General features: G+C 39.7%; 1 protein-coding gene across 1 annotated transcript in view; it reads left to right on the plus strand.

Moving 5' to 3' along the window:
• The first annotated feature begins 2178 nt into the window (after positions 1–2178).
• The window catches only part of LOC141906292 (protocadherin-11 X-linked-like), a 29396-nt gene continuing 5325 nt past the window's right edge, over positions 2179–26249 (plus strand). Inside the window, exons 1-2 of the mRNA XM_074795538.1 lie at positions 2179–4911; positions 25868–26020. Coding sequence (XP_074651639.1) covers positions 2179–4911; positions 25868–26020 — 2886 coding nt within the window. The remainder of the gene's footprint in view (positions 4912–25867; positions 26021–26249) is intronic.

Genomic DNA, 26249 nt, shown 5'->3' on the forward strand with positions numbered 1-26249 from the left:
TATACATTTCATATATTCCTTCGCGCGTTTATCGTGATATACTTCGGCGGTGTCTCCGTTCGGATCAAACGGACGCCGCTTAAATAGGGGAGAGATCATCGCAGATCACGCGGCGGTTGATTCAGGGGCTGAACGGCGCGGGCTGACGATCAAACCGCGCGCTACCGTCGTCGACGCGAACTGAAACACGACGCGTTCGGGTTTTAATTAATGAAATTTGCGTCGCGGAGACACGCCGGCGTTTTTCGCTATACGCTTTACATCCTGCAGTAAGTGGTTGACCATGTACGTCCCGAGGCTTTGCGATGTCTGTAAACATCAGTAATGACCCGGTCTGCGCGAATATTGTTCGGTAATCTCGCGTGTCTCAGCCGATTAGCGCGCACATCCTGACATCTATTCATCAAACGAACCTCGGCAGATTATTCGATCATTTGATCGTTTTCTGCGCGTTTTTTGCCTACTTTGCTGCGAATAACCGGCCACTTAGCGCGCCGTATAAATTGTAAGAATCTTGCGCCGTGTCCTTTTATGAAGTCATTTCGAGACCGGAACTGCGTGTTAGTGTCAAAACTTATTGTCTGACAAATCACGAGACTCGAGACCTTCGCGCTATATCCATTGGCATAAGATATATTATATATCACTTGAAATTTGAAAAATAATTTTTTTTTCTCCGAATTTAGCATAAAGTCCAGGAGGGAAAGAATGGTACTGCGTATCTTGTATTACTTACTACTTTACTTTATTTTCCGATAAACCCTTCCGATTTACAAGGAAAAAGTTTTAAATGGTACATGTATAATTACAGATGGTCGAAGCATCAACGTTTTGTAGACAGTAACGTTGATCTACCATCCTCGCTTGCCAGGGTTTGATAGCCTCGCGCCGAACGGCGTGAGCTTCGCCGGGAGGCAATCAAACCCTGGCTTGCGAGGATGAGATCTATACGCGCAGATTGCCCGTAGTAACTCAATGTATCAACATGGTAACAAACAATACACACATCTCATTGTGCCTCAATTCTCATCCAGCATTACTATCATCAGTATTCAAATAATCATCATTTTTGACGCCGTAAAAACCGTTACAATAATGTTTTAAGGGGTTCCGTGCGAGTCGATGTGCTCTACGTCATCACTATTAGCGCTTCAGAATAATAATCAATGAATTTTGTAATCAAACATATATATTTCATTACTCCTCTATTTGATAAATTTCATGTCTTTCTGATAATCAATCTTTGAAAGGATGACGTGCACTACGTCATCAATATATCGGGGATAGACTGGTTACCAGTCATTATCGATATATTCAAATTCAAAATAGCTTTATTGATCATTGATAGCTATGTTATTCATATCATCATTTATTATCAATATCGACTGCGATACGTTTTGAAGGCGTCAATAAACTAGTTAATTCAAGTTAATTTTCTTGTTTTACTATTTCATACTAATTCATAGATTCATTGTGTGATATAGCCTAACGGCAGTAATCAGATTCCGTATCTTTTTCAAAAATGTATTCGTAATGCCGTCACATACATGATTAAATGTCAAATCTATCAATATCCAAAGCACTACGTGGGTGGCCATAGAAAACGAAATCGTGCAATGCATCGGTTAGAACATATATTTGCTAAAGCTTTGAATTGTGGCGCCATGACAATTTTTCGTGGCCGCGTTCGCCATTACATCGCCATAATTCATGAGTGACAAGTACAGCGGCTTTAATTAAACATCGTGGCAGCTTATATCATGTTTATAATTACTGATTAATTCGACTCTGAACCCGGTTTTATTCATCGCTTTAATGCAGGTTTGTTTATATTGTATTTTACAGAGCCAGCAAAGCCGAGCGCAGGCAAGGTGTGGCTGATCACTGTTGACTTATCGTTCGCGTGTGAATTCTGAAGTCAACATTTCATGCCAGGTTGGGCTTTTAGGGCTGATTGATGTCAAACTCAACAAATGGAGACCAGCCATGTGCAGCGCGTGAACGCAATCGTGAAGCAACGCGGGAGGTGGAATACGCGCAGTTAAAAATGACGCAGTCATCTCTCGTCTGCTAAAGATTGTTTACGTCGTAGAATCGCAGCAGCGTTGCGCGTCGAAGTTGCCGAAGTCGAAAGAGAAATCTTAACGAATGTCAAAGACAGTATTCATAGCGCTCAAAATGATCAGGGATTGTCGTTTCGCCCTCGTCGTTTTCGTGTTGAATTCGATCTGTTTGAGTCTTTCGCAGAATCCGGAAGTCCTCTTTCGAATACCGGAAGAGAACGACCCCGGCACGTTCGTCGGCGAGGTGAAATCGTCGCATAAATTGATGGAGAAATTCAACGCGTCGATTCGGGCTCTGTTACGATACACGATCCTCAACCCGAACGAACCGGGCGTCGATTCGTTTCAGATCGACCCGACGAGTAGCGCGGTGACCACCACCCAGGTACTGGACAGAGATACCCTCTGCACGAAAGTCTCCACTTGTTGTGACAGGTCTGGTCGGTGCAGCGTCCTGCTCATCATCGGCACGCAGCCTAGAGAATACTTCATGGTTCTGAACGCTAAAGTCGAAATCGTCGACATCAACGACAATGCGCCGATTTTCCCGTTGTCGACTGTCAACATAAAGATGTCCGAATCGACGGCGATCAATTCGACGGTGCTGCTACCTGCCGCCGACGACATCGATTCCGGCGCCAACCGGATCAAGGAATATAAGATCGAATCGCCGACCCACACTTTCGGTTTGAGTACATTGAAATACGAAGGCGAGATCACCGATCTAATGCTGGTGAATCTGAGAAGTTTGGACCGGGAATCGATGGCGTATTATCAGGTGAAAGTCCTCGCTACCGACGGAGGGTTGCCCACTCTTACCGGAACGTGTACGGTGAACATCGAAGTCACCGATGCCAACGATAATTCGCCGAAATTCGCGAAACCCGTCTACTCGCTGACGATTCCCGAAAATACGCCGACGAACACGACTATCTTACAGGTACACGCCGTCGACCCGGACCTTGGAGAGAGCGGCAAGGTTAAGTATTCCATAAACATTCGCGCTTCGGACGAAATCAAAACGACGTTCTTGATCGAACCGTTTTCCGGCTGGATCAAGTTGATGCGACCGTTGGACTTCGAGGGCACGAAGATGTACAAGATACCGATCGACGCTCGAGATCTTGGTATGGGAACGTTGCCGACCAGAACGATCGTCACCGTGCACGTCATCGACGTGAACGACAACGGCCCGAAAATAACGATGAATTCCTTCACGCCGAACGGGCTAGTGGAAGTTTCGGAAGCGGCAGAGGTCGGTACTTTGGTCGCGCATATCATGATCAAAGACATCGATACGGGGAGGAACGGCGAAGTGGACTGTTTCATGGACAATCCGTTTTTCGGACTGAACAGAATGGATAACGGCCGCGGAAGGAGCAAGGAGTTCAAGATTGTCACGTCCGGTTCTCTGAACCGCGAAACGGCGTCCGAGTACCTCGTGACGGTCATATGCCAAGATCAAGGTAAACCTATGCTGGAAACGAGGAAAATATTTACTATCACCGTGCTCGACGCCAACGATAATGTACCCGTGTTTTCGAAAGACAAATACTTTGCGGACGTTTACGAGAACAACCCGATGGGATTATCGTTGCTGCGTGTTCACGCCGTTGATAGAGACGACGGGCCAGGCGGACAGATACACTATAAAGTGGCGGCAGATGGCCTATCCGTGGTGACCATCAGCAGCGAGGGGTATGTCTACGCCAGCACCGTATTCGACAGGGAAGAGCAAGACACGATCACTTTCCACATCATCGCCACGGACTCCGGCGAGAATCCGCTCAGCTCGTCGGCGAAGGTCGTCCTTCGTATCAAAGACAGGAACGACAACACACCCGAATTCTCCCGCTCTTATCACTTCAACATAACGGAGAACGCTAACGTACTCACGCGGGTCGGACGAGTCGTCGCCGTCGACAGGGATAAAGGCCCCAACGGCGAAATATCGTATAGCATGGCGGGCAATGAACTCGCGCACATATTCGACGTTTCGAAACGAGGGGTAATCACGACCCGGGCGCGGTTAGATCGCGAACACCGCAGCCTGTATCACTTGCACGTCATCGCCAAAGATAACGGAGAAAAACAGTTGTCCAGTTCGGTGCCGGTCACCATCAAGGTCATCGACATGAACGATAACGCTCCCGAATTTCACTTTCCAAATCCTTCCAATCACACGGTGTATATTTCGTATCTCGAACAGGTCGGGCATAAGATCACCCAGGTCACCGCCTCGGACATCGACCACGGACGAAATGCGCATTTGCTCTATTTCATCAAGCAAGGCGACATCCGTGGCCTGTTTCACATAGATAAAGACAGCGGGGTTATCACCGTTTATCGGACACTATCCGAAAATGACGCCCACAGTTACAATTTGAAGGTCGAGGTCAAAGACCGCGGCATGCCGCAGAACAGTAAAGTGAACACGCTGACTATCGTCGTCGATGGGACCGGAAAGCCTATCACTGCTAGCGGCGTTTACATCGACCAACAGCCGAGCAACAAGAATCTGATCATAGTAATCTGTCTTGCGACCGTGTCCGGTCTGCTGGCGATCGTCTTAATCGTGGCGATTATCTGCATACGGCGTAAAGACTACGATAACCATACGCAAAACGTGAAAACAGAAACGCAACGCATCTTCAACAATCGCCGTTTAAGCCCGAACGGCAGCAGCGGTAGCCCCGGTAGCAAATTGGGCGACAGCGCCAAGCCTCTGCACGGCGTCAAAGAGGTCAGCTTTTCGGTCGACAACGACGACCTGTCCGATCATAACGAGCGACCGTTCCTTCCAGTGAAAGCAGATCATCCCGCGTGGAAGTCGACGAAAACTTTCGAGGTAAACGTCTAACTTGTATACTGTTTTTTTTTTCAATATTGTTGATCTTTATCTATCATTGGTCGATATCGTTTTTCCATGAGAATCTTTCGGCTTGAAACGTCTGTGTTGCTCATTGCGATGAATGCTTGGTTTTGAGATCCTTGTTTGTACGTTTTTTTATATATACAAAATGAAAACTGTTAATATACTAATATAAAAACCTAATCAATATGGGCGTGGGTAATGCGGTAATATGATTAACATTCAAAGAATATCCATATTAGAACTTGCCACTCCTTTGCCACCGCGCTAAGAAGCATTATCATGTCGAAAGTCGAAAGTCACTTAAATAGTTTATTATCGAAAGGTGGACTAGGTCTACATTGTAAAATCAATTTTACCACTTTAGTTTCGGCCAGACATATTGACTATTAAACGTCAATAATAGCTAGTAATAGTAACGAAGCAATAGTAACAGTTTGTTTACACTTACGAATTTTGTACGATATAGCAATATATTGTTTAGTAATACCAAACGAACCGGGGGTAATCGGTATTCTTTATTCAGATTTTTGAGATAGTGCGATAACATCGGACTCGTAATTAGAAATTATCATTCGAAATCCTCGTCTAATTAAAAGTGAATATTTATAGGGAATCGTTCGTTGTTTATCACGCTGTAAACCGTTGCACGTTTGGCATCGCATTAAACTGCATTTGATTTCTTTGCACGCCATGTCAACTTTTCAATTTGATTCCGTATAGCTCGAATGTCGGAATCCCATAAACTGCGATGGCGCGGCTGCGCGAAAACGTCGGCTATAAAACTTGTTTCTAATCAGTTGCATTCTTCATTTTGAAATCGTGTTTTCGTTACTCATGCTTCGCAAATCAAACCGCGCAGCTACTAGAAAAACGCGAGCGAGCGACGGCCGTGTAAGCGCAGCAGCGTGTGCGTCATTACTCAGCCGCCGCGGCTTCCGCATCCTCGATTCGGCTCACGTAACTCGACAACAGCCATATTTATTCGCACAAGAAAGATAATCTCGAATGCAAATTTCGCTTTGAAGCGTTCGCTTAAAATTCGCAAACTGAAGGTGATTACACTAATGCCCGCTTACATCGTCAGCACGTACCCGCTTGTTTCGTGGTATATGCGCAAGTTTTCGCCGCGAGTCGATTTCCCGAAGACGACAAGAATTGTTTTCGGCTATTTCTCAGATACGTATACAGAAAACGACGATGTACTCGTATCGTGTGATAGCATATACCGATATGAGCAATCCGTCTGATTATGGATCGCTAGAAAACATACTTTAAGCATATTAGACCACATATCCTGCTCACAGAAGATTTCCTATGTCTCTCTCGGATCAGAATCCTCTTACATAGAAACTTCCTATTTTCTATTTATCGAACCAAGGTCGCGGCACCCTGTTGTATTGAGTATATTCGATGAAAGCGACGAATATACGTATATATTCATGGTATGACATGTATTTAAAGCGACCATTTTGGGAAATCTATAATTCACATGTTTTATTCTAAAAGGCTGTCAGTTTAGCATGTCCGCTAATGGAATTATAGTTCCCCGAGCTTAAGACGTCATATTTCTTCATTAAAGGCAAAGATAGCGCGTCGCAGATAACGCCGGGTATCCTGTTTTGAAAGTTAATCCGTTTTCAGCTTAGTATTTGCTTTGACATTGTCAAATCTTTAATTAAATTCTGCTGGCGAAGCTTAAGCGTATGCTGGAACAGAAAACCGACCGAGCGTTTAATTTCGTCGAGAATGAATACTATAAGGCGGAGAGTACTTTTAAAGTTATAGATTCCCATTTAAAGTAATGATTCGCTAAAAGGAATACTTTTTAGGGATTATTTAGAGTCTCGGGGCCTTAGTTTTCGGTCGCTATATTTCTTTCGGAATAAATACAATGAATTCTCAGAAAAAGTACTTTACGGGATTAAAGGGGTTGTTAAAGCGGCCATACCTTTCAGCAGTACATTTGTTTTGGCGGATAAAAAATAGAAAATCCATGGCAAGATATTTTAGGAAACTAAAAGTTTTCACCACTCCACTATTGTCGTTAATTGGCTTTCGAATGAATGGACTTTCGGTTGACTCATCGTTAACGATAAGCGAATGAAAAGGCTGGCTTTTTCATATTTCACTCGCAAAGTGGTCTTTTCACAAAACGATGTTAGACACAAAACGTCCAACGCCAGCCGAGAACTGAAATTCAACCATGCATAGAGCGATGGGTTTATCCTCCTATCGCCGAGTCGTATTTCCTTCGTAACCAATGGCAACTTAAAAGTCAAGCCCATTTCGACACTGATCGAAATAACCTTTGAAATATAAACATCTGATGCCATCGTTATTTCAAAATGAATGGTTATCATTGGAACTTTTGTCAGTAGGCGCGGCGTATACGTATTGCGAGGCGCTCAATGTCATATCTACGATGGATGGTCGGAAAACTGTGTATTTTGGGACCCTGGGACATCGATATCTCGAAAAAGTCTCGCTCAAATCGAGAATTCTATATCGTAATGTGTCAAAGTCATACGGTTGGTTCGATTTTAAGTTTTTTGATCAACTACATCAAATATTAAGCACGTCTCGAGTTTCGACTCTTAGCGCAGATAATGTAGCCCCTAGGCTGCGTTTCACCGAAAAGTTTTAACTCGTGTATAATTGAATCGATTTAATTACTTAATCAATTCATTTTGAGTCGAGAAAAGCGGTTTGAAACCCGCGGAGCTGAGGTCTGGCCAAATTTAGATTTTCAAAAAAATCAACAACAACTTTTGATTAATCTATGATCGATCGTCGTTATAGTTAATACTCAAGGATGTACCTGAGAGTTTGTTCGTTTTTTTTTTCAAACGAATCGCTTGAAAACGCCTTTAATCTCTGATTAATCACTTCGTAATTAGGTTTTATCGGTAAAAATAGATGAAAGATGAAAAAGTTTTTCTCTTTTTTTCGCCAGTTGAAAATCGATCTCGTAAATTAGTGCACGGAACCGTAAACTACCGCGACATCACAGGCTGGCGTGATTAGATCCAATTTACTACGGCAGTAGCCCCGTTTAATTGGCTTGTAAAAGGATTTGAAAAACGCAGATCAAAATCGCCGATTTTTGTACACACAGTGCATTGCTCACCGGGATCCGTGCCGTTTTCTTCAATTGAACGCGCAAATGAAGATCCAAACCTAACTCGGGGTTCATTTTGTCGAAATGAAAGCTTTATTCACAAAAATGTCTAGAAATTGGTCTGAAAATTTTGACTCGGCACTGTATGTATGTGAAAAAACGCACCGAAAAAGCCTAGAAGGCCAAACATTATGTAGCTTTATAGTTGGTTGTGATATACATGTATATCACAACCAACTATAAACTGTTTTGAACACCAGTTAATCTTTAGATAACGATTTAATGGTTATATAATGTTTTTGAAAACAACTTAGGATATCATAGCTCGAAACTAGACTCCGATATCGTCGGAAAATCGTTCCAAAAACGGTACAGTTTCGAAAATTGCGTGAAAATGATGCTAAACAGATATCGAGAGCTTTCTTAGTTTAACAAAGTATTTCTGAGAGAAGATGCTGTGATTTTTGAAAACTGTGGTTTGTAAACGAGTGTATACGATGTACTCACAATCGAATTCAATTCAATTCAAACTTTATTCAGAATAACATGAAAAAAACCATTTTTTGCAACTGATACAGTTTCGGTAAAATCAATTTGTGTATACATTATAGGAGATTAGCAAGCAATGAAAATGAGGCATAATTAACACTAATTACAGATGAAGAACATAATTGAAAAAAAATGAACATTATTTAGAAAAATATTAGAACAATGGCAAACCGAGTTTAGTAAATTTGGCTAGCTGGACGATACTTGAATGTTCGTATCTGAGTCTGACGACTCAACTCGCTGATGGCGTATATATCATATTTTCAGTTGCCGCTAGAATTAGCCGCATGAATTCAAAATATCATAAGTTATTCGCTTCGTGAGCTGAAATGATTATGCATGGCGTAATTTCCTTCGAATTCATGGATGGATAGCATCCATAAATCACCTTAGTCAAACATACCTCCTCGAGCAGTTTGAGTAGTTAGTATTTTGCTTCAATAATTCAATGTCAAATAGTCATTGGTTTTTGTTTATCATATTCAGCACCGCCTAACGCTCGGGGATAGAAACGATAAAACTCTGTTTATAGAAAGTGAGTTAATACAACCGCGCAAACTATATATATACTACAGTATTCAAGTCTGGGCATCTAGTTTATACTACGCTGATGTATCTATCCTTCAGATCTTCAAATCTTTCAGGCGTTGGTTAAAATATTAGAAAAATACCCGCTCGGAATTCACAAGAAATTTTAAAACGTTAATTTTCTGTTAGGAATCATTCCATTTTGCTTATAAAAATCGGACCAAATAGTATCAATAAGATTTAAGTCTTAGTTCTAAAACCCCGTATCCATCGCTTTTTGTCGGCTGGAGCGGGGATATTACATCAGGAGCGTTTAGCGTCTGTTCAAAAAATCTTGTATATTTACAAAAAAGTATATTGGCAGCAAAGTTGACAATTACAATGTTGTAAAATGTGATGAAATACAATCCCCACTGTCAATTTACGATACATTATTGTTGTGATATTGATATCGTGGAAGTACAACAAAAAATTCGACTTTTACAAGCAAAACTGTAATTAGCACCGACAACACTGTAATCGTCCAATGGGGCATTCTAAAGTGGATTATACTTTTACTTTTGTTGAAAACGCAGGCATCATTTCGCGCACTCTCCTGCACCAGCCACAGAATCGTTGGCGTAACCCGAATGTTAGCTCATACGCCTTTGGAGACAATTACTAGTTCGACACGGCGAACAGTGATTAGTCCTGATAAAACTACCCGCAGCCGATGATTCTGTTTGCTGTTAATAAAGCGAGGCATTCGCTGATTGATTTTCTTGTTTTTTGTCGTGTGGACATGGCGGGGGATGGGTCGTGTATGCCCGAGTGCGAGATGTCAGAAAATAAAGATGTTTTGTGTAGATAAGTCCTTCGTCCCGGGGAAAGTTATTCAATTATTTCACTTAATTAATTACGCTCGGGGCTCGGAAATTGGTTTCTTTGTGACGTCGGTCGTTGCGTGTAGGTGAGGTAATTAGATTGGGCCGGGGACCGTTCTGCATCAATATACGTGTATACCTTTAGTAAAATGAAACAACGCACAAGAAATACTGACTTATATCTCGATCTAGATAACTATATGAATTTGTTGGAGGACACATCCCTTTGATTGGGAGGATTGTTTCATGATGATGTGACAATTCTTTGGTCCTGTATAACCGTGGAAAGGCTTTAAGCAGTCTAGTTTAAAATGTAAATAGTTTACATGGAGGCATTAGATTGAGTAAAAGAAAATCGTAACAAAATTAAATACCAACATCATCAGCCATTTTGGAAGATGTCTCCGTCTCTGAGGAAGCAATTCAGTGAGGACGTTCATGACCTCTTTTCTTATTACTGTAACGCTGATATATTTACGTCCTCCATCAACCAACCCGTCAAAGATGGGTAGCCTAGTATAGTAAGCTGGGGATGGGGTATACGATACAACATAGTAAAACTTGATCGTAATTATAAACGCTATGAATCGGATTTAGTTCACCATCAGTATTAAATCGGTTAGAGTTACAGTGTTCTGAGGTGTGACTCTTCGCTTGAAGCGATTACGCGCGCGTATATTCAAAAAGCAACCTGGAATACGTTGAACCCATTAAATCTATCGGCAATTCAATCGTAAAAAATCGAATATTCCGTAAATTGACCCTGTCATATGTAATTTTAACCGTATTCTATGAATAAAAGCTCAAAGAAGTGCAGCCAGATGTAGACAGGGGGAGCCGTTTTTAAGGAACGAATATTTTGGTACTTTTTCAGAAAAGATTTAGATATTTATGCTATATTCTGTCTTTTTTATATATGAAATGGTTCGATTTGAAGAAAAGATTTTTTTTCCTTTTTATGGTGTTAGATTATTTTGCAACAAATCGCTTATACTGAAAAAAAACTCACGGGACTTTTTTTCTATCCATGTACAGGGATGTCCACTGCTTGGTCCCCCCAGTCTACATGGCGGGCCAAATGAATGCACAAATTTGTAGGCATGCGACCTTCCTAGGTGAGTGCACTGTTCCACTCAGAAAAATTTCGATCAATAAGATAAATATGCTGTCGATAGTTTTGGCTGAAATACTACAGAATAACTTATTGGACATTGATTCATATCTCTGCTGCGAAAGGCTACTGAATTTCGTTTGAAAAAAAAACAATTCAAGTTATACATATCTAGAGTGGTTGGCTTAAGTGTGATATATATTTTTGTTTTTGGAGTGTTCTTAATTTCGTCGTATTTGCAATAATGGTGGTATTATTTTTGACATGGTAACCCGTGCAGCCTGCTGGGAGGATCATAAACAACACTTGTACATGTAAGTTGACATATTGATTTTTTTCGTGTATAAAGCTCGTGTGTTGTGGCGGGTGCATGTTCTTTTAGTTTTTATTTGCATGAAATCATATTTATTAATAGCGAAAAACGCTTGTATGAATTATAGATTGTAGAATTTAATTTTGGAATCGTGAGAGTTTTCGCGTCGAGCGGTGGGTGGATGATGGTTTGATCGTTGATCCAATCGTCGTTGAGGCCAATCGAACGTTTCCATCTCGGCATTATCATTTTACTTTTGTCGTGTTTATTGGAGGATCTATTTTCGAACGTGGTCTGCCGCTCGAGCCGTGCTCCCTTCGTTGGTTCGTTGATAATGTATACTGACCCATCATTGCCTCGGGTAAACACGATAAAAGTAGAATATCCAATCAAATTCTCAGTTCGATTTTCAGTAGCTGTAGAAGTTTTCGCCATCTTAACCGAAAAATCTTATTCATAGCATGATGATTTATTCGCATTTTTCTGTAAAATTTACTTCACCATTATATGCCTTTTAGAGTAGATAGAGTTTTTCATTCCTTGCTCGTGGATTTTGGATATAAATCTTTTTTGAATCCATACTTATCGTTATGATTATCTTTGATTTAATTCGTTTAGTAGTACGTCATTTTGGTAGAACATTTTCCAATCTATTCTGTATATACGTATTATATTTCATCTATAATTTCATTCAATAACAATATTTTTGAATCTGTGAAATCGCGTAAAGACCAACGCAATATTGCAGGTATATTCGATGAATATTTTTTGTTTTACCTTTTAAGGATAGAAATAACCCTCGCGAAAGGTCTGACGGCTGAACTTAATTTTTCCCAACAACCCAATAAATCTTGTTTGTAGTTAAACGACGTCAGTCCATTATATATTTTTCCCCACAGACGTTGCTTGAGTTATCGACCAGGTTACGAAATGCGGTATATGCATCAAATATGAAATGGTCCACGTGGCAATAAATTCAAATGTGCTGGTTACCCGATATGGTACATGCCTCATTCAGTTTTAAACATGCCACGAAACAATAAGAAAATCGAGCAATGGCTGAATATCTAGAAAGCCTCGTCGGTGTCTGAAGATAGGCTATTAAGTTTAAGCACTTGGGACTGGAAATTCAAGTTAGCAACCGCGCAGCGGTTCATCATAGAAGGCACAGCTGTCCGCATGGTTTCTAGTCCCACGGATATTTTCTTATTCATAATAATTGAAAAACTTTATACGAATTCATTTCGCTGTCGTTAATTTAGTCATCATTGCGCGACAGGATACTGATATGTATAATTCAGCTATCTAGCAGACAAGCGTTATACCCAGTGGAAATGGGATTAATCATTGCCCGCGGGACCCCTATAAATTCAAGTCAAACTATCCCTGGACTTATTATTCACATCGGTCAAACCTTTCACTCGGAATTATCACTCCAAGGACGAATTCGTCTAATAGGTCCGTCGAGGTTTGGCGCGACCGTCGGTCGATTGATCAACTTTGAAATTGAAAGATGAGTAATGGCGGCGAAAAAACTCAATCAATGAAGGGAACGACCAGAGCTAAATTGAATTCTGCTGTCGAGATGGCCGTTGGAGATCATATTTCTAAGCCGGCGTTGTTTGAAGTTTGACCACTGGCAGACGATTGACCGTCTATTTCTGACCATGTCGACGACTATAACCGACAAGAATAGGTTCTCGAAATGCTTTGTTGTCGGATTGATGAGAAAGGGATTGGGAGAAAAAGGTCCGTTGAGCTTTCTTCCCGTCCCGTCTTTGATCGCGATAAAGTAAAAAGCTGAAAAAAATATTGATGACGAAAAAAATCAGATCGTGTTGAAGCCGGGTTGCGTCGTTGGAAGTTTGACCACTGATACACGATTGACCATCGATCTCTGACCATGTCAACAAGTATAACCGGCAAGAATCCGTTCTTGAAATGCTTTTCGTGTCGGTTTGATGTGAAAAATGTTGAAGCGTTCTTGGCAATTTAAGGAACACGGCAGTTGAGTTGTCTACGCCGGTTCGTCTTTGATCGGATTTAAGTTGAAAACTAAAAAACCCGATGACGAAAACGTTCTGATCCTGTTTCGAAATAACTGCCCTCCGGCCAGACAAACCGAGATGAAAATCGGTCGATCGTAGGTTACATTTTCTGAATTTCATCGATGCAAATGTTAACATGGACTACGAAAGAACGGCCAGATGTGCACGGTCTCAGGGGAAAATCAACTAGCGACTGGGTGCCGTTTTAAAGCAAGCGTCCCGCACAACACAGAGTTTCTTACCGGAATGGTATACCATCGATCGAGATTATGCTGTCTTCGTATATATGAATATACTTACTCAACACTTTAGTTAAACATGTTTCGATCGATGAAACACCGAAGAGTTTGCAATCTCGGCATACCATGTCGACACAATTCAATTCAATTCAAACTTTTTTCAGTTGTAAATGTGTACAATGCCCGACGTAATATTTATACAGAAGGTTGAAACACAAAAAGGATAAAAAACATGAAAGGCACAAAATTATCATTATTACTTTATTATTATCATTATTACCATATTTAGTGCTCTGTACAAGGTAAAAATACATGCTCCAAAGCACTCACAGCATATTAAAAGACGATAACTATAATTTCTTTATATATATATTTTCAAAACTTCTTGAAACAGTTAAAACTATCAATAGATCGGATGGTAAGTCATCCAGATAAAAGGTCCTGATAATTTGAAACAGCGTTCACCATATTGTGATTTTGCACGAGGCAATTTTAAAGGACTACGTTGAGAAGGGGGAAGAGCAGCAAGCCGTAGATATGTCGAATGATATTTTCAAGGACTACAAAGCAGCAAGCCGTTGTCGTTTCTTGAATAGAGATTAGACAGCAGATTAAAACGCGACCTCTGCGTGATAATCATCCCTCGACTGGCTCACATGGAAGCAACAGTTTCGACGTGATAACTCCCTTCGGGGCGAAGATATATATAAATGTCAATGAATCTTACCTATCAGTAGAAAAACGAACCACAGAGGCAGTTGCCATTGTGGTGTAATATAGACCCTTTCATCAACTTGCTGAAATTTATCTACACGTTGGGAGTAAAAAAATTGTTATCTTAGATCGCCGAAGTTTTCAACTCGTAGTTGCTGCATGATACGAATCAAGTTTTATTTTTCTGGGACCATTTTGAAAAGGTCCTTTTCAAATTCGTGTCTTGCTCGAAATGCGATATATTTGTCTATAAGTGCCTTTTTGTCAGATGGTGGGCTTGGTCTATTATCCGTTGACGACAGAAACCAGAAACATACTTGCATTGGAAATAAGAGAATCCATTGTTTAGCGAACGCTATATTATATATATATATATATATATATATATATATATATATATATATATATATATATATATATATATATATATATATATATATATATATATATATATATATATATATATATATATATATATATATATATATATATATATATATATATATATATATATATATATATATATATATATATATATAATTATATATATACTTGATCTGGCCAAGGGGAATATCTACAAAATTGTCGCTTCGCTTCGTGATATAAAGTGACATTGCAAGCGCCTTCTTTTTTTTAATTCGAATAGAATTTTTCCACATCGTTTCAAACGTGAAAAAAATCCGACGAAAACTTGTTCGTGATTCTCGTACTGGATTAACCAAATAATATATTTTCATTCTGGGCGAAATCTGCATTGATAGAGAGAATCGGCGATTATTGTGGAGGTTTTGATTTATGCTTTGTCTTTTGATTAATGCGGGCTGTGTAGTTTTTACGGCAGACGATCCATCACCGCCTGCGAGAGAGAGAGGGAGAGAGAGAGAGAGAACGTTTTCACTATTCAACGAGGGTGTTACGTTATAGCACGAATACGTCGTTTACGCGCATAACTGACACTTCAATTTCGAATCTCGCCGACTCGGTCGAGATCGTATCTGGCGTCGTCGCCTTGTGACCAGAATTATCGGGCGCGAGTCACGCCGTATCAGCGCCTCGTATCTGGCGTAAAGCCTGCTCGGGAGCCTATTGAAAATCGATACGTTGAATAGTAGAAAATAGCTCGCTGACTGTTAATCTCTTAAATAGGCGCTCGAATTATTGTTTTTCGATGCTTATCGCTCGAATAAAAACATCGGTATATTTCACCGCGCCGATCGCGTTCGTTCGAGTGGGGAATTATAATCGCTGGAATATACACCAGCGAGCCGAGTCGATGCGAAAATCAATTTCGTCCATTTTTGCGCTTCGCGATAGATACCGGCAGCGGTGTCTTCTTTCACAAATCATTCTCGGGCGCGAATCGATGCGAGATCGCGAAGTTCGATATTCGCGTACTCTAGACTATGGCTATTCACTGGCGGACGTGTAAATTAGCAAGGACTCGATGACCCGTCGGCGCGTATATCATCGAATTGATCGATAATTAAGTTTAGGTCGATGATGGCAATGGTGATTAAACGCCATTCATTCAATGAAACAGATAGGAAGAGGGAACTAACGCGAAACGGTGTGAAGAAACTCGACCTCATCAGACTAAGAAATCGCACGCTATAATGTTTTCTTTTTGCTAGCTTGTTAATTATATATTCTATACATTGGTATCGTCTGCCAATGTCAATGAAGACGTCGAATAAAAGTATTCTTCGAAAAAAGCCTACTTATTAGCCCGACGATATCGATTCGTATAGGCGTGAAAATCTGATTCATCAAGACCTTTGCTATTTCGATACACGATTTCAAGCTTGTTTAGAACAATTAAACATCACACTTCACACAACGCATCGACTCATCGGCAGCTCGAATAGTTTCACTGGCAATTTTCGTCAATAAATTTTACTCACATGAGGTGTGTTACCGATATAATAATGTCTGCTATAAATACCAATGATATAATCGACAATCCGATCTGTTCACGCTGCCGGCATTGAAACGAGCTCTTTAAAGTTCCTAGTCAATATAGATGCTGTCTCTTCATACCTAATAGAAGTTTCTGTAATAAAACACTTCATTAATACCAATACTAATTCAAGTATCTATATATATCTATACATCGAATGCTTGCCATATACGATCTTGCGTAAACGGTGCTTGGTACTACAAAAAATGGACATACTTTTTTTTCTCGCTTTCTTATACAGAGAAGAAATTCCACGCGATCTGTAATTAAGGTTTGATAGAGAATTAAGATACGTTTTTCCGCGACTGGACGAAGAGTCGTGAACGGATTTATATTTGATCCAGTCTTTTTTGACCGAGATGTAATCATTTGATTTTTGTGGCTCAAGCGACACAAAATGAGGCTGTTTTGCAGGGAGCCAGCGAGCGAGCGAGCGAGTGGGGATAGATGCAATCAGCTAATTGTTATTCAATGAGAAAACACGCTATAAAGTCTATTGAATCAGTCATTCTCCAGCGACTGAAATGAGTCTTGTCATCATTCTGTCCGGCCTCGGGGCTGACAACGACGATGAAACGGTAAACTATTCGTCGTCGTTAAAGATCGTCGTCGTTTCGTCCCGAGATTATTTATTAAATACACTATTACCGTAACCGTTGAAAGGTAAAATTTGCCCTAAATCCATCTGGTGATTATGTTCAATTAGATCGAAGCCAGTTCGCAGAACTACGCGCACTCGAAGTGCTGTGTATGATTTCTGTACGGCACGGTGATCTTTCTCCTCAAACACCATAAGCATGGTGATTTTCGAAAACGAAAAACATTTTTTAAACTTGAAATTCTTAGAGCTTAGATTGGAATATGTTTGTTTATGATCTCAGTCGGTTGAAATTGACTTTTCGTTCTTGAAATAGGGATTTACTCTGTTATTCGTTAGGTTGCCAGATTTCGTTTGATTTTCTGATTTGGTGTCCCTTACAAACCCACCACACCTGCAACTATGCATTGAGGTTCATTCTCATAATGTGCTTCTTTTGAAAAAAGTGCCCCCTTTTTTCTTTGGTGAGGCAATAAAACTTTAACCGTGGATCCGCACCTAATTTTGGAAAAAATACGTGACAAAATGCTATACCCAAAAATCACAGTATTAGAAAAGTTCATTTATCTCCGAAAACGAAACGGAATATTTGAAATCAACGAATCTTAACCAGTCTCAATGATACCTCTTCTCTCATGTTCAAACTCGTTAAGAGTCGGTTTCTGCGAACGAGTGCCTCGATGTTCAAATCAATGGCTAGCTCTCTGAAAATGCTCTGAATTCTCTGGAAAGCATTTTTGTTTTTTTTTTCGAACTACATCGACGCTGAAACACTCAGGCCAGTCTCTATTACTCATTGTTCACAAGTTTCGAAGGCGTTGATGGTATCGATATCATATAGCGTCAGATGCGCAGACGACGGAGAGGTAACGTCTACTGCACGCGCGTTTGTTTTAATCGTTTTTCGATTTTCACCGATATTTCAACATGCCTGAGAATACAGCGTTGAGAAAAAAGAACTCGCCTCGTTCGTCGCGCTTCTTCTTCTATACACGATGAGCCCCGCGTACACGCCAGGTGACAGTTTCCCAAATATCCGACAACATCAACACGATGTATATACATGTGTGTGTGTATGTGTGAAATGTCGCCGCGCAAGAAACCGATTTTAATCAAGAAGATTCGTGGAGTGCGCTCTCGAATCATTTTGCCGCGTATTCGCCACGTTAAGAGTTCTCATGCCGGCGAAGTAATGCCTAGAACAAAGCGCTTTTCGAGCAATTTCGAAATTGATTTTCGTAATTGCGCTAATTTCAATCGCTTCTTTGGAGTGTGGGTTTGCCGTTATTTTCAAAGAAATCGACGCTGCGAATGTATTATTTGCTATACATGCACAATCGTGCTTACGGTATAGAATCTTACTTTTTCGAACTGCTGCATCAAAGAACGCGCGTTTTCACAAATCTTGCCACAATGATATCATCTGCCTTCCTTCGGATTTATAATCCGGCTAGAAGTTCTACTTTAAACCGGAAAATAAGATGCAACTGAGCTTGTTAAATCGGCTTTTGGTCCGCATTCGCCAAGGCGTACTCAAAAGGCATGCTTAATCTAAAAAAAAAACATAGCTAAAATAGCAAAAAGCGAATACGGTTTGTATTGAGAAAAGAAGAATAGTCGGGTCGTTGAGCTGCTTGACATTTCAAACTCTAATGGCTTTGATGATGACAAATGCACAGGTATCAACATCAGCCAGTGACAGAAGTCGCCGTCGAATTTATCACGGCGCGCGTACAGCGGCTGTTAACGACCTCATCCGATCTGTAAAACTCGGGAACAGCAGGCGAGCGAAACGACGGCCGTTACGGGCCGATGTATATAGTAAACAGTCATTTCTGATGCTTCGTACGTGCTTATCTTACCGTTATATTCATTGAACCTGCCATGTTTATGATCCGTTCGTGTTACGGAGGCATGTCGCCGAAACGTAATTCCACCAAAACGGTGCGTGATACGACATAATGGTTACTATACGAATTTTTCGTTTTTAATACGTCATAACGCACTATTTCCCGTTTTCGCGTTATGACATGTGAATGACGCGGCATAATTTAATCCGCGGCCGATGTATATTCAAAAATTCCGCAAACTAATGAATACGTTTTATGGCGTTGTGCGCACACCTTCTCGTTCTGAAAATATTCATAAATATTAACGACTTCTCGCGATTAAATCATCTTCGGGGACTCATTCAAAATTTAACCCGTTCTTACTTGAGATGTTATTGAATAGGAAAGTACGATATCTATGTGTCATATCCTGTCGGGCGAAGATATCGCAGCCAGGGAAGTCCTACCTGTACTTTTGTCGAGCCATACATATATTTTCTCTCATATCGAATGTGACATCACTGGCTGTACAGACAAAAACTGTAGGCTGATAATATAGATATACCTAGTCTCCAATATATCTACGTACTTATGTTTGATTTGAATAGATGGTACTGAAAGTACATATAAATGTAAGCCTAAATAAATGTGAAATTACCTGGAGAACTAGGTAGCCGGTATATAAACCAAATTTTACCAGTTTCTACCGAAACATTACCTAAATGTAAACGAAATAAAACGCCAGCCAAATGTAAAATCGATGTAGTATTCAATTACTTTGACAAATAAACATTATTACATTATTTTATTATCATATTATATCATCATAGGTAAAATATTATACATTTTACATGAAAATCATCAGGACCTCAGAAATCATATCATGATTGTCGAGCCGAGGCCCATGAAAAGATAAATGACAAGTATAAAAATAAGAAATTTGAGGACATACGAGTTAAAAGTAAACTTGAAAGTATTCATCATCGATAGACATACCCTACTAGTTCATTAGTCTATCAGTTCATTTCCAGAACAAACTATGAATATAGTCATTATTTCCTGTTGGATGGGGTATTCATTGTAATAGGAAATTCGAAGAGCAAGCTTTTCAAGGTTCTCAAAGTATTGAATGATTTGGCGCCAAGTTGTATTTATAACCTAATCACATGATATACTCCTACCAGATCCTTGCGATCTACTGATTCGATTTTACTAAACTCTGTCTAATTTTACACTCAATTATATGGTCACCTTGCCTCAGCAGCTCCAATCTTATGGAATGCTTTACCTTTTAGAATGAAATCCTGCAGCGATGTAGTTACTTTTAAAACTGAGTTTAACACATTCCTCTTTTGGTAATATCTTAATCTACTGTTTTCATCCGCGGTAGGTGAAAGAAATAAATACTATTTATTATTAAGCTAGTGGATATTCGCGAGCTTTATTTCGATAAATGATCGTAGCGGAGGATAACGAGTTAACTTTTCGGCTTAAATATATGCGCATCGCGCGCTAAAGGGATTTCAACAAACATGTTGTGCGGTTCATTATCTACTGCTTGTGCGTTACTATGTTGTCGTTTTCGAGCGCGGTTGAAAACTCTTTCGCGACGGCGCTGCGAATGGCGTCTCTCTTCTTCTTCGTTCGTAATTCAATTCTAAATGCTATTTAAATTAATTCAATTTTCGAGTTTGCTGCAGAAATTGCTGTCTTCTTGAATATTAATTAAAGCGATGCCGCAGAACTTAGGGTTTCTGTTCTGGGGGATTTGAAATCGAATTAGCGCTGGTCGTATTTGATTGCATCAGCGTTCGTTCGTCGGCATGCATCTGGGACAATGAATTACATTTTCTGATCAGTTTATTTGTCATGCGATGTACAAAAAACGGCTACGAATCTACTCTAAATATCTGAAGATTTGAAGGCTATATAGCCACATACTTTAGGTACGAGATGAATATTTTCTGAAAAAAAGTTGACAGCAATATTTTTGACCGTTCAAAAAGAAATGTTCAACTAGTGAATCTCCAACCTCGAGGATTCCACTTTCTTGGGTAAATCAATTAGTAATGAAAACTGTACCAATCACTGGGTAGAAAAATGAATTTAAAGTATATTCGGTGGGTCATATGATAATATGTGAATTCGGGAGTGCAAAAATGCAGTTCAACGTTCATTGAAAATAAACTAATTTTGATAACGTAAGGAATTAGGATTTAGGATTCTATCTACACTCCAACCATTTCTATAATGGGGGGGGGGGGGGGACTATAAGATATACATTATTTACAAAAAATAGAAATTACAAATTTTTCTTATTAAAGTACCGATGTTATTAACAAAATATGCATACACTATTTACAATAAATTAACTGTTGGAGGGAGCTATGTACATCCAAACCTTTTTGGTGAATTTAGCAAACTGGGTAAGATAAAATAAGATAAGACTTTTATAACTTTATTCATCTTGACTATAGAAAAACATGGATATTAGTACATTATGCAAAGGACGTTATTTACAGAACATTTCAACATAATGGGTAAGACTGACTGCTCGTCACGCCATCTGGTGGAATAGCTGGTGTAGCGATACCTCATTTATCTTTTTGGAATCTAAAAGGTGATATCCGGATTTGTGTTAGAAAATAATTTCATTAGTTTAGTATAAATGCATGTGTTCTTATAATTTGAAAAAGCCCACTTGTGAAGTAAGTAATATTCGACATTTTAGTTGTTTCTATACTTTTCTTTGCTTTCGACGTAAGCACTCCGATGACCGAATGCTCCACAGGCGTGCACCGCGCGAAAGGGCAGGTCAATATATCAATCAACCATACACGAAGACAAGAAAAAACTTCGGTAAACCAGCGTTATCATTATATATGTACATATATTTCACTGGCACCTGAAATTCAGTTCAATGAAAAGACGATTGCGTGGTGGGAATCGATCTCGAGGTTATCGCGGTGCATCTTCATTCATTATACACCTGCTTGTTAACCGGTTTTTTTGTATAAGCTTTTATGGATTATCGGACGTGGAAATATCAATGACACAGCTTGAAATCGAATAGAATAGCAGACAAACCATCGAAACCGCGACGACATCGCCGATAATATAAACACGTCATGCGATCTGAAATGGAATTTCCGCGCTAACCGGAAGTATGAGATGTCGAAACTTTCTTCCGTTTAGCTTCTTAGGAAAAAATAAACCGTTCCATTGTTACGGATGGGTTGGATGAGCGTGGTAAGCGATTGAAGAATGAGGAAGGAAAAAAAATCGATGATTTATTGCATGAGTATCACTTTCTGTATGGTATGGGACTAGAATAGATAACTTGCAAGACCCTCGAGCTGAATGTTTTGCGATGGAAAATTAATTGGCAGAGAAGAATTCGGTATTCGAATGAATTTGGGGGATGGTGAAAATCGCTTGTAATGCTGCACAAGGTGATGATGCATTATACTTTCCATAGCTCCTATGCAGGAGCGAACCTTCGCCAGGTGCGCGCTGTATTCAATTCCGTCCTAAATCCATCTTCGCTCTTTCTGCAGAGCGTTCATTTGAAATTCAGTCGAAGCCGTTAGAAATCTATATTTTTCTTCGTGCGTTTGTGGGATTTTACTTCTACCTACTAGCTTGTCGACATGTTCACGGCCTGGTTACCGCTACGGTGAAACGACGGACTCTTGGAAAAAGCCCAGAGAACACAACGCTAACTGATACTAACTACATATACTAAATATATCATAACTTTTGAATTTCGGGCCTCCGTGTGGCCCTTATTCTCATACTGTATGTTTGTGTGTGTCTGACTTTCAGCTACAGCTTCGTTAATAGTGGGTCGATCTTGTTGAAATTTGGGTTAAAAACATTTTAGGATGGGGGTCTAGACCTAGCGACAGAAATAGCCACTATATCTGAAAAACGAGGTCGAAATTCAAAAGGTTGTTTTGCCAAAATTTAGCTTTTGGCCTTAGATACAACATATCCGAAACAATGGGAACTAACGCGTGGTAATTTCAGAGTTCGGATTCGAGCCTGAGAACCGTTGTCACCTACGGCTTGTCTCTTTCAATATTTAAGCCGCAGTGAATTGCGTTAAGCATCATTTTCGTGTTCGATCGAGTCGTGTCCGATTTTATGATTTCGGTAAATAACATATTGCGAGCATTATCGAGTGCGCGTGCGCATCGCTGAACCTTTCGTCTTACGAGTTGCAGCTCCGTACACCTCGAGCCATGTTTATCGGGTAGGCCATCGATTTTACAAAATGGAGGTATTTTTTTTCGAACTCGCGATCCGCCGTTGCGATACCCGATGCTTTTTACAATAAAGATAGATAGTTGATATAGCGTGCGCGCGTACTGTTCTCGAATAACCGCGCTTGGTTTACAGACGAGTAATATCACGGAACGTGTGCTATAGCTAGTTAGGTTACTCGCTTTGTTTCTTGTTGGTCATAAGTTCACGGTTCGAAATAAATTCGTTTAGTTTCGAAATAAATCAGAACCGGCTATATTTTATCTATTGTATTAAACAAGGTCAGATACGCTATAGAAAAAAACATGATATTTTAGGTAAATGTCGTATCATTGAATAGGTAATGTTTGAGTATCGCAATCGGTTGAGGGATGAAAAATATGAAAATGAATATAGTTTTGATGTGCATTCAGATTTTTGAACTCTATCGATTGTTTGCGCTTTACTTGTTTCTCTTAGTTATAGTACCTTATATAGTTGTTACGCTACACCAATGAAAGCGCTACAAAATGCTGAATACATTCGGGAAAAAAGCTTAGGAATATTTCCGCTTGCAAATGTTTAATTATTATTATTATTATTATTATAATTATTATTATCTTTATTGCTCCATTTTTTACAAAATTTCGAGCACAGAAAAGAAAATACATTATTGTCACATGCATACATACATATATACAAATTACAATTTTAGGGTTCCGGTTTAAATTCGTAGTTTACTACTTAGAGTTGATAAAGCTCGTTTAGTTTCTTCAGAAAAATAGATAAATTACGCAGCACAGTCATGTCTTTTGAACTAAATAGCTGCGAGAATTTATGAAGATTTGGGTTTTCATAAAATATGCTAATATATATAGTTTACGGAGGTCTTCAAGGAAACTATACACTCCAAAAGAACATGATACTCGTCACTGATTTTGTTTCGGTTAACAGAGAACCTGCGTAAAGACTTTCGTGAAAGCTCGGGGTCCTCGGCACTGACATGAAATAATCAGAACTCGATCGATCTGATACAGCCACTTTCGTCAAAATTTCATGCGGAATCGCATGCCTTGTTTGATTTGTTTTGGGCGGCAGCTTTCGCTTACAAGTCTTTGATGTATTTGAATTCATTGAGATACGTATCTAGAAATAGCTTCGAGATACACGAAAGTTCGTTCAATTCTATCGTTTCATATCGCGTGTATTTGTTGGTTCTAATTTCATAGCTCATGGTTTCTTGGTGAAATTTCTGACTCGTTTGAATGTTCAAAAAATGTTCTTGAATGTAAGAAGTATTAAACATACTTATTATGAGCCTTTGATTTCGTATCAAGGAAAGGAGAGGGCTTGGAACAAATATACCCAGAGCAGCTGACATAATCTTTATGTTTCAAATAATAATGATAATAGTGATAATAATAGTCATCATAATTCATTGGTTTTCATAGCGCTTTACATGAAAAGGATAATAATAGTCATACAATTGTTGAAATACCTTTGAAATACAGGGATCAAATGGTAAGAGACATTATAATGATGCTAAAAGCTTTCCTAAAATAATATGTCTTAGATGCGAGCGTCGTGGGCGAGTGGTTTGAGCGTTCGACTGTAGGAAGCCAGGTCGTGGGTTCGAACCCTCGTACTGTACACCGTAGTGTCCTCGGGCAAGACACTTATCCTCATTGCCTCTTTCCACCCAGGATTAAATGGCTACCTGGTCTGATAGAAGACTCCTGAGCGCCTAGTAGTTGCTCGGATGTAACTTCTCCCCAAGGAGAGATGACTGATGCATGAATAGAGTTATAGGCTGGGGGTAATAAAAAATACATAAGTTTTGAGCGCATTTGAACAGACTCTAGTTTGGATAAATGACGATTATTATCATCAATTATGATTAAGATTTCATTTGAAAGCATCCAAAAGAATTCATTTCGAACCCGTAGTTCATTGGATCATTCACTATCGAATAGCCGTCCTTAATTGATATAACGTTATATACATGCGACTTCAGCGAAACGTAACGCCATCAAGATTCTCAGCGCGATACTCGCTCGAGCACGATATTGCTTCCGTTACGTTTGCATTGGATCAATTCATTTTCGTGCCTTAGTGGCCGAAAATTGGAAGAGTAAACTCTTAATGCGTCATCCGGGAACTCTTTATCGTATTATCTGTTTGCTGGCACGACAGTTCGGTCTGTAAACACTGCCTTCATAAATCTTCGAACAACGCCGTCGACCCGGACGAGCACGATGATATCTGAGAGACGTTCTCCTCTCGACCTGTGGCCTGACTCTCGTATCGTATATAGCTTATTCAGAGAAAATCACGCACAAAGTTACGTCCTAATTGCCGCGAAGAATTACGAGATTTGCGAAATTGTCATCGGTATTTTGTCTCGCAGCTTGAGGCTGAATATGAGTTTATTCCCTCAGAATTATTCGCACTCACCAGGTTGAGATGCAACCAAACCAGACTATAGCCATTATTATGTTTATTTCTGACTGAAAATTCAGCTCGGGAATTTTTTCATAACGATTCACAACATCAAGTCAATACCTCACCATTAAGGGACGCCGTGTCTAAAATTCTTCTAAGGGACACCGTATCTAAGATTCATCTAAGGAACATTGTATCTAAGATTTTTTTCGAGATTCTTATCAAAACTGCATTCAGTTCATCTTTTTTTCATTATAACAATCCTATGATCATTCTAAGACATCTCAGAAAAATGCATCCTCCTATAACTTCCCCAAAAAAGCCGCCAAAGATCAAAGCAAATTTATACATCGATTTTGTGGTTGTGTTTTTCAGACTCAGCTAAATTTCAGCTTATTGAACCAACGAGAAGGGAGTACCCACGGAAATTCATCAACATTTGACATAAGGCCGCAGACAAATCGAATATTGCATCAACGGAATTCATCATGGACGAAAATTGAAACTTTACGATTACCGAGATTTGGGGTAAGTTTGAAATGAAAAAAGAAAATGTCGGAATCGAGCAAAACTGACTATGATACACTGTACATATTGGCTTGTCGTTTAGAAGAACTTTATTCGGTGAAGGTTTCCTGTTCGTTGCCATTTTCATCTTTTCGTAAAAGTATATTTTGAGAAGAATCTACAAAAAAGACGGACAATATACGATCTTAAATCCTCCATTGAGATATTTCCAAATCTAGATGTATAAAAT

The sequence above is a fragment of the Tubulanus polymorphus genome, chromosome 5, assembly GCF_964204645.1.
Source record: "Tubulanus polymorphus chromosome 5, tnTubPoly1.2, whole genome shotgun sequence".
Taxonomy (NCBI): domain Eukaryota; kingdom Metazoa; phylum Nemertea; class Palaeonemertea; order Tubulaniformes; family Tubulanidae; genus Tubulanus; species Tubulanus polymorphus.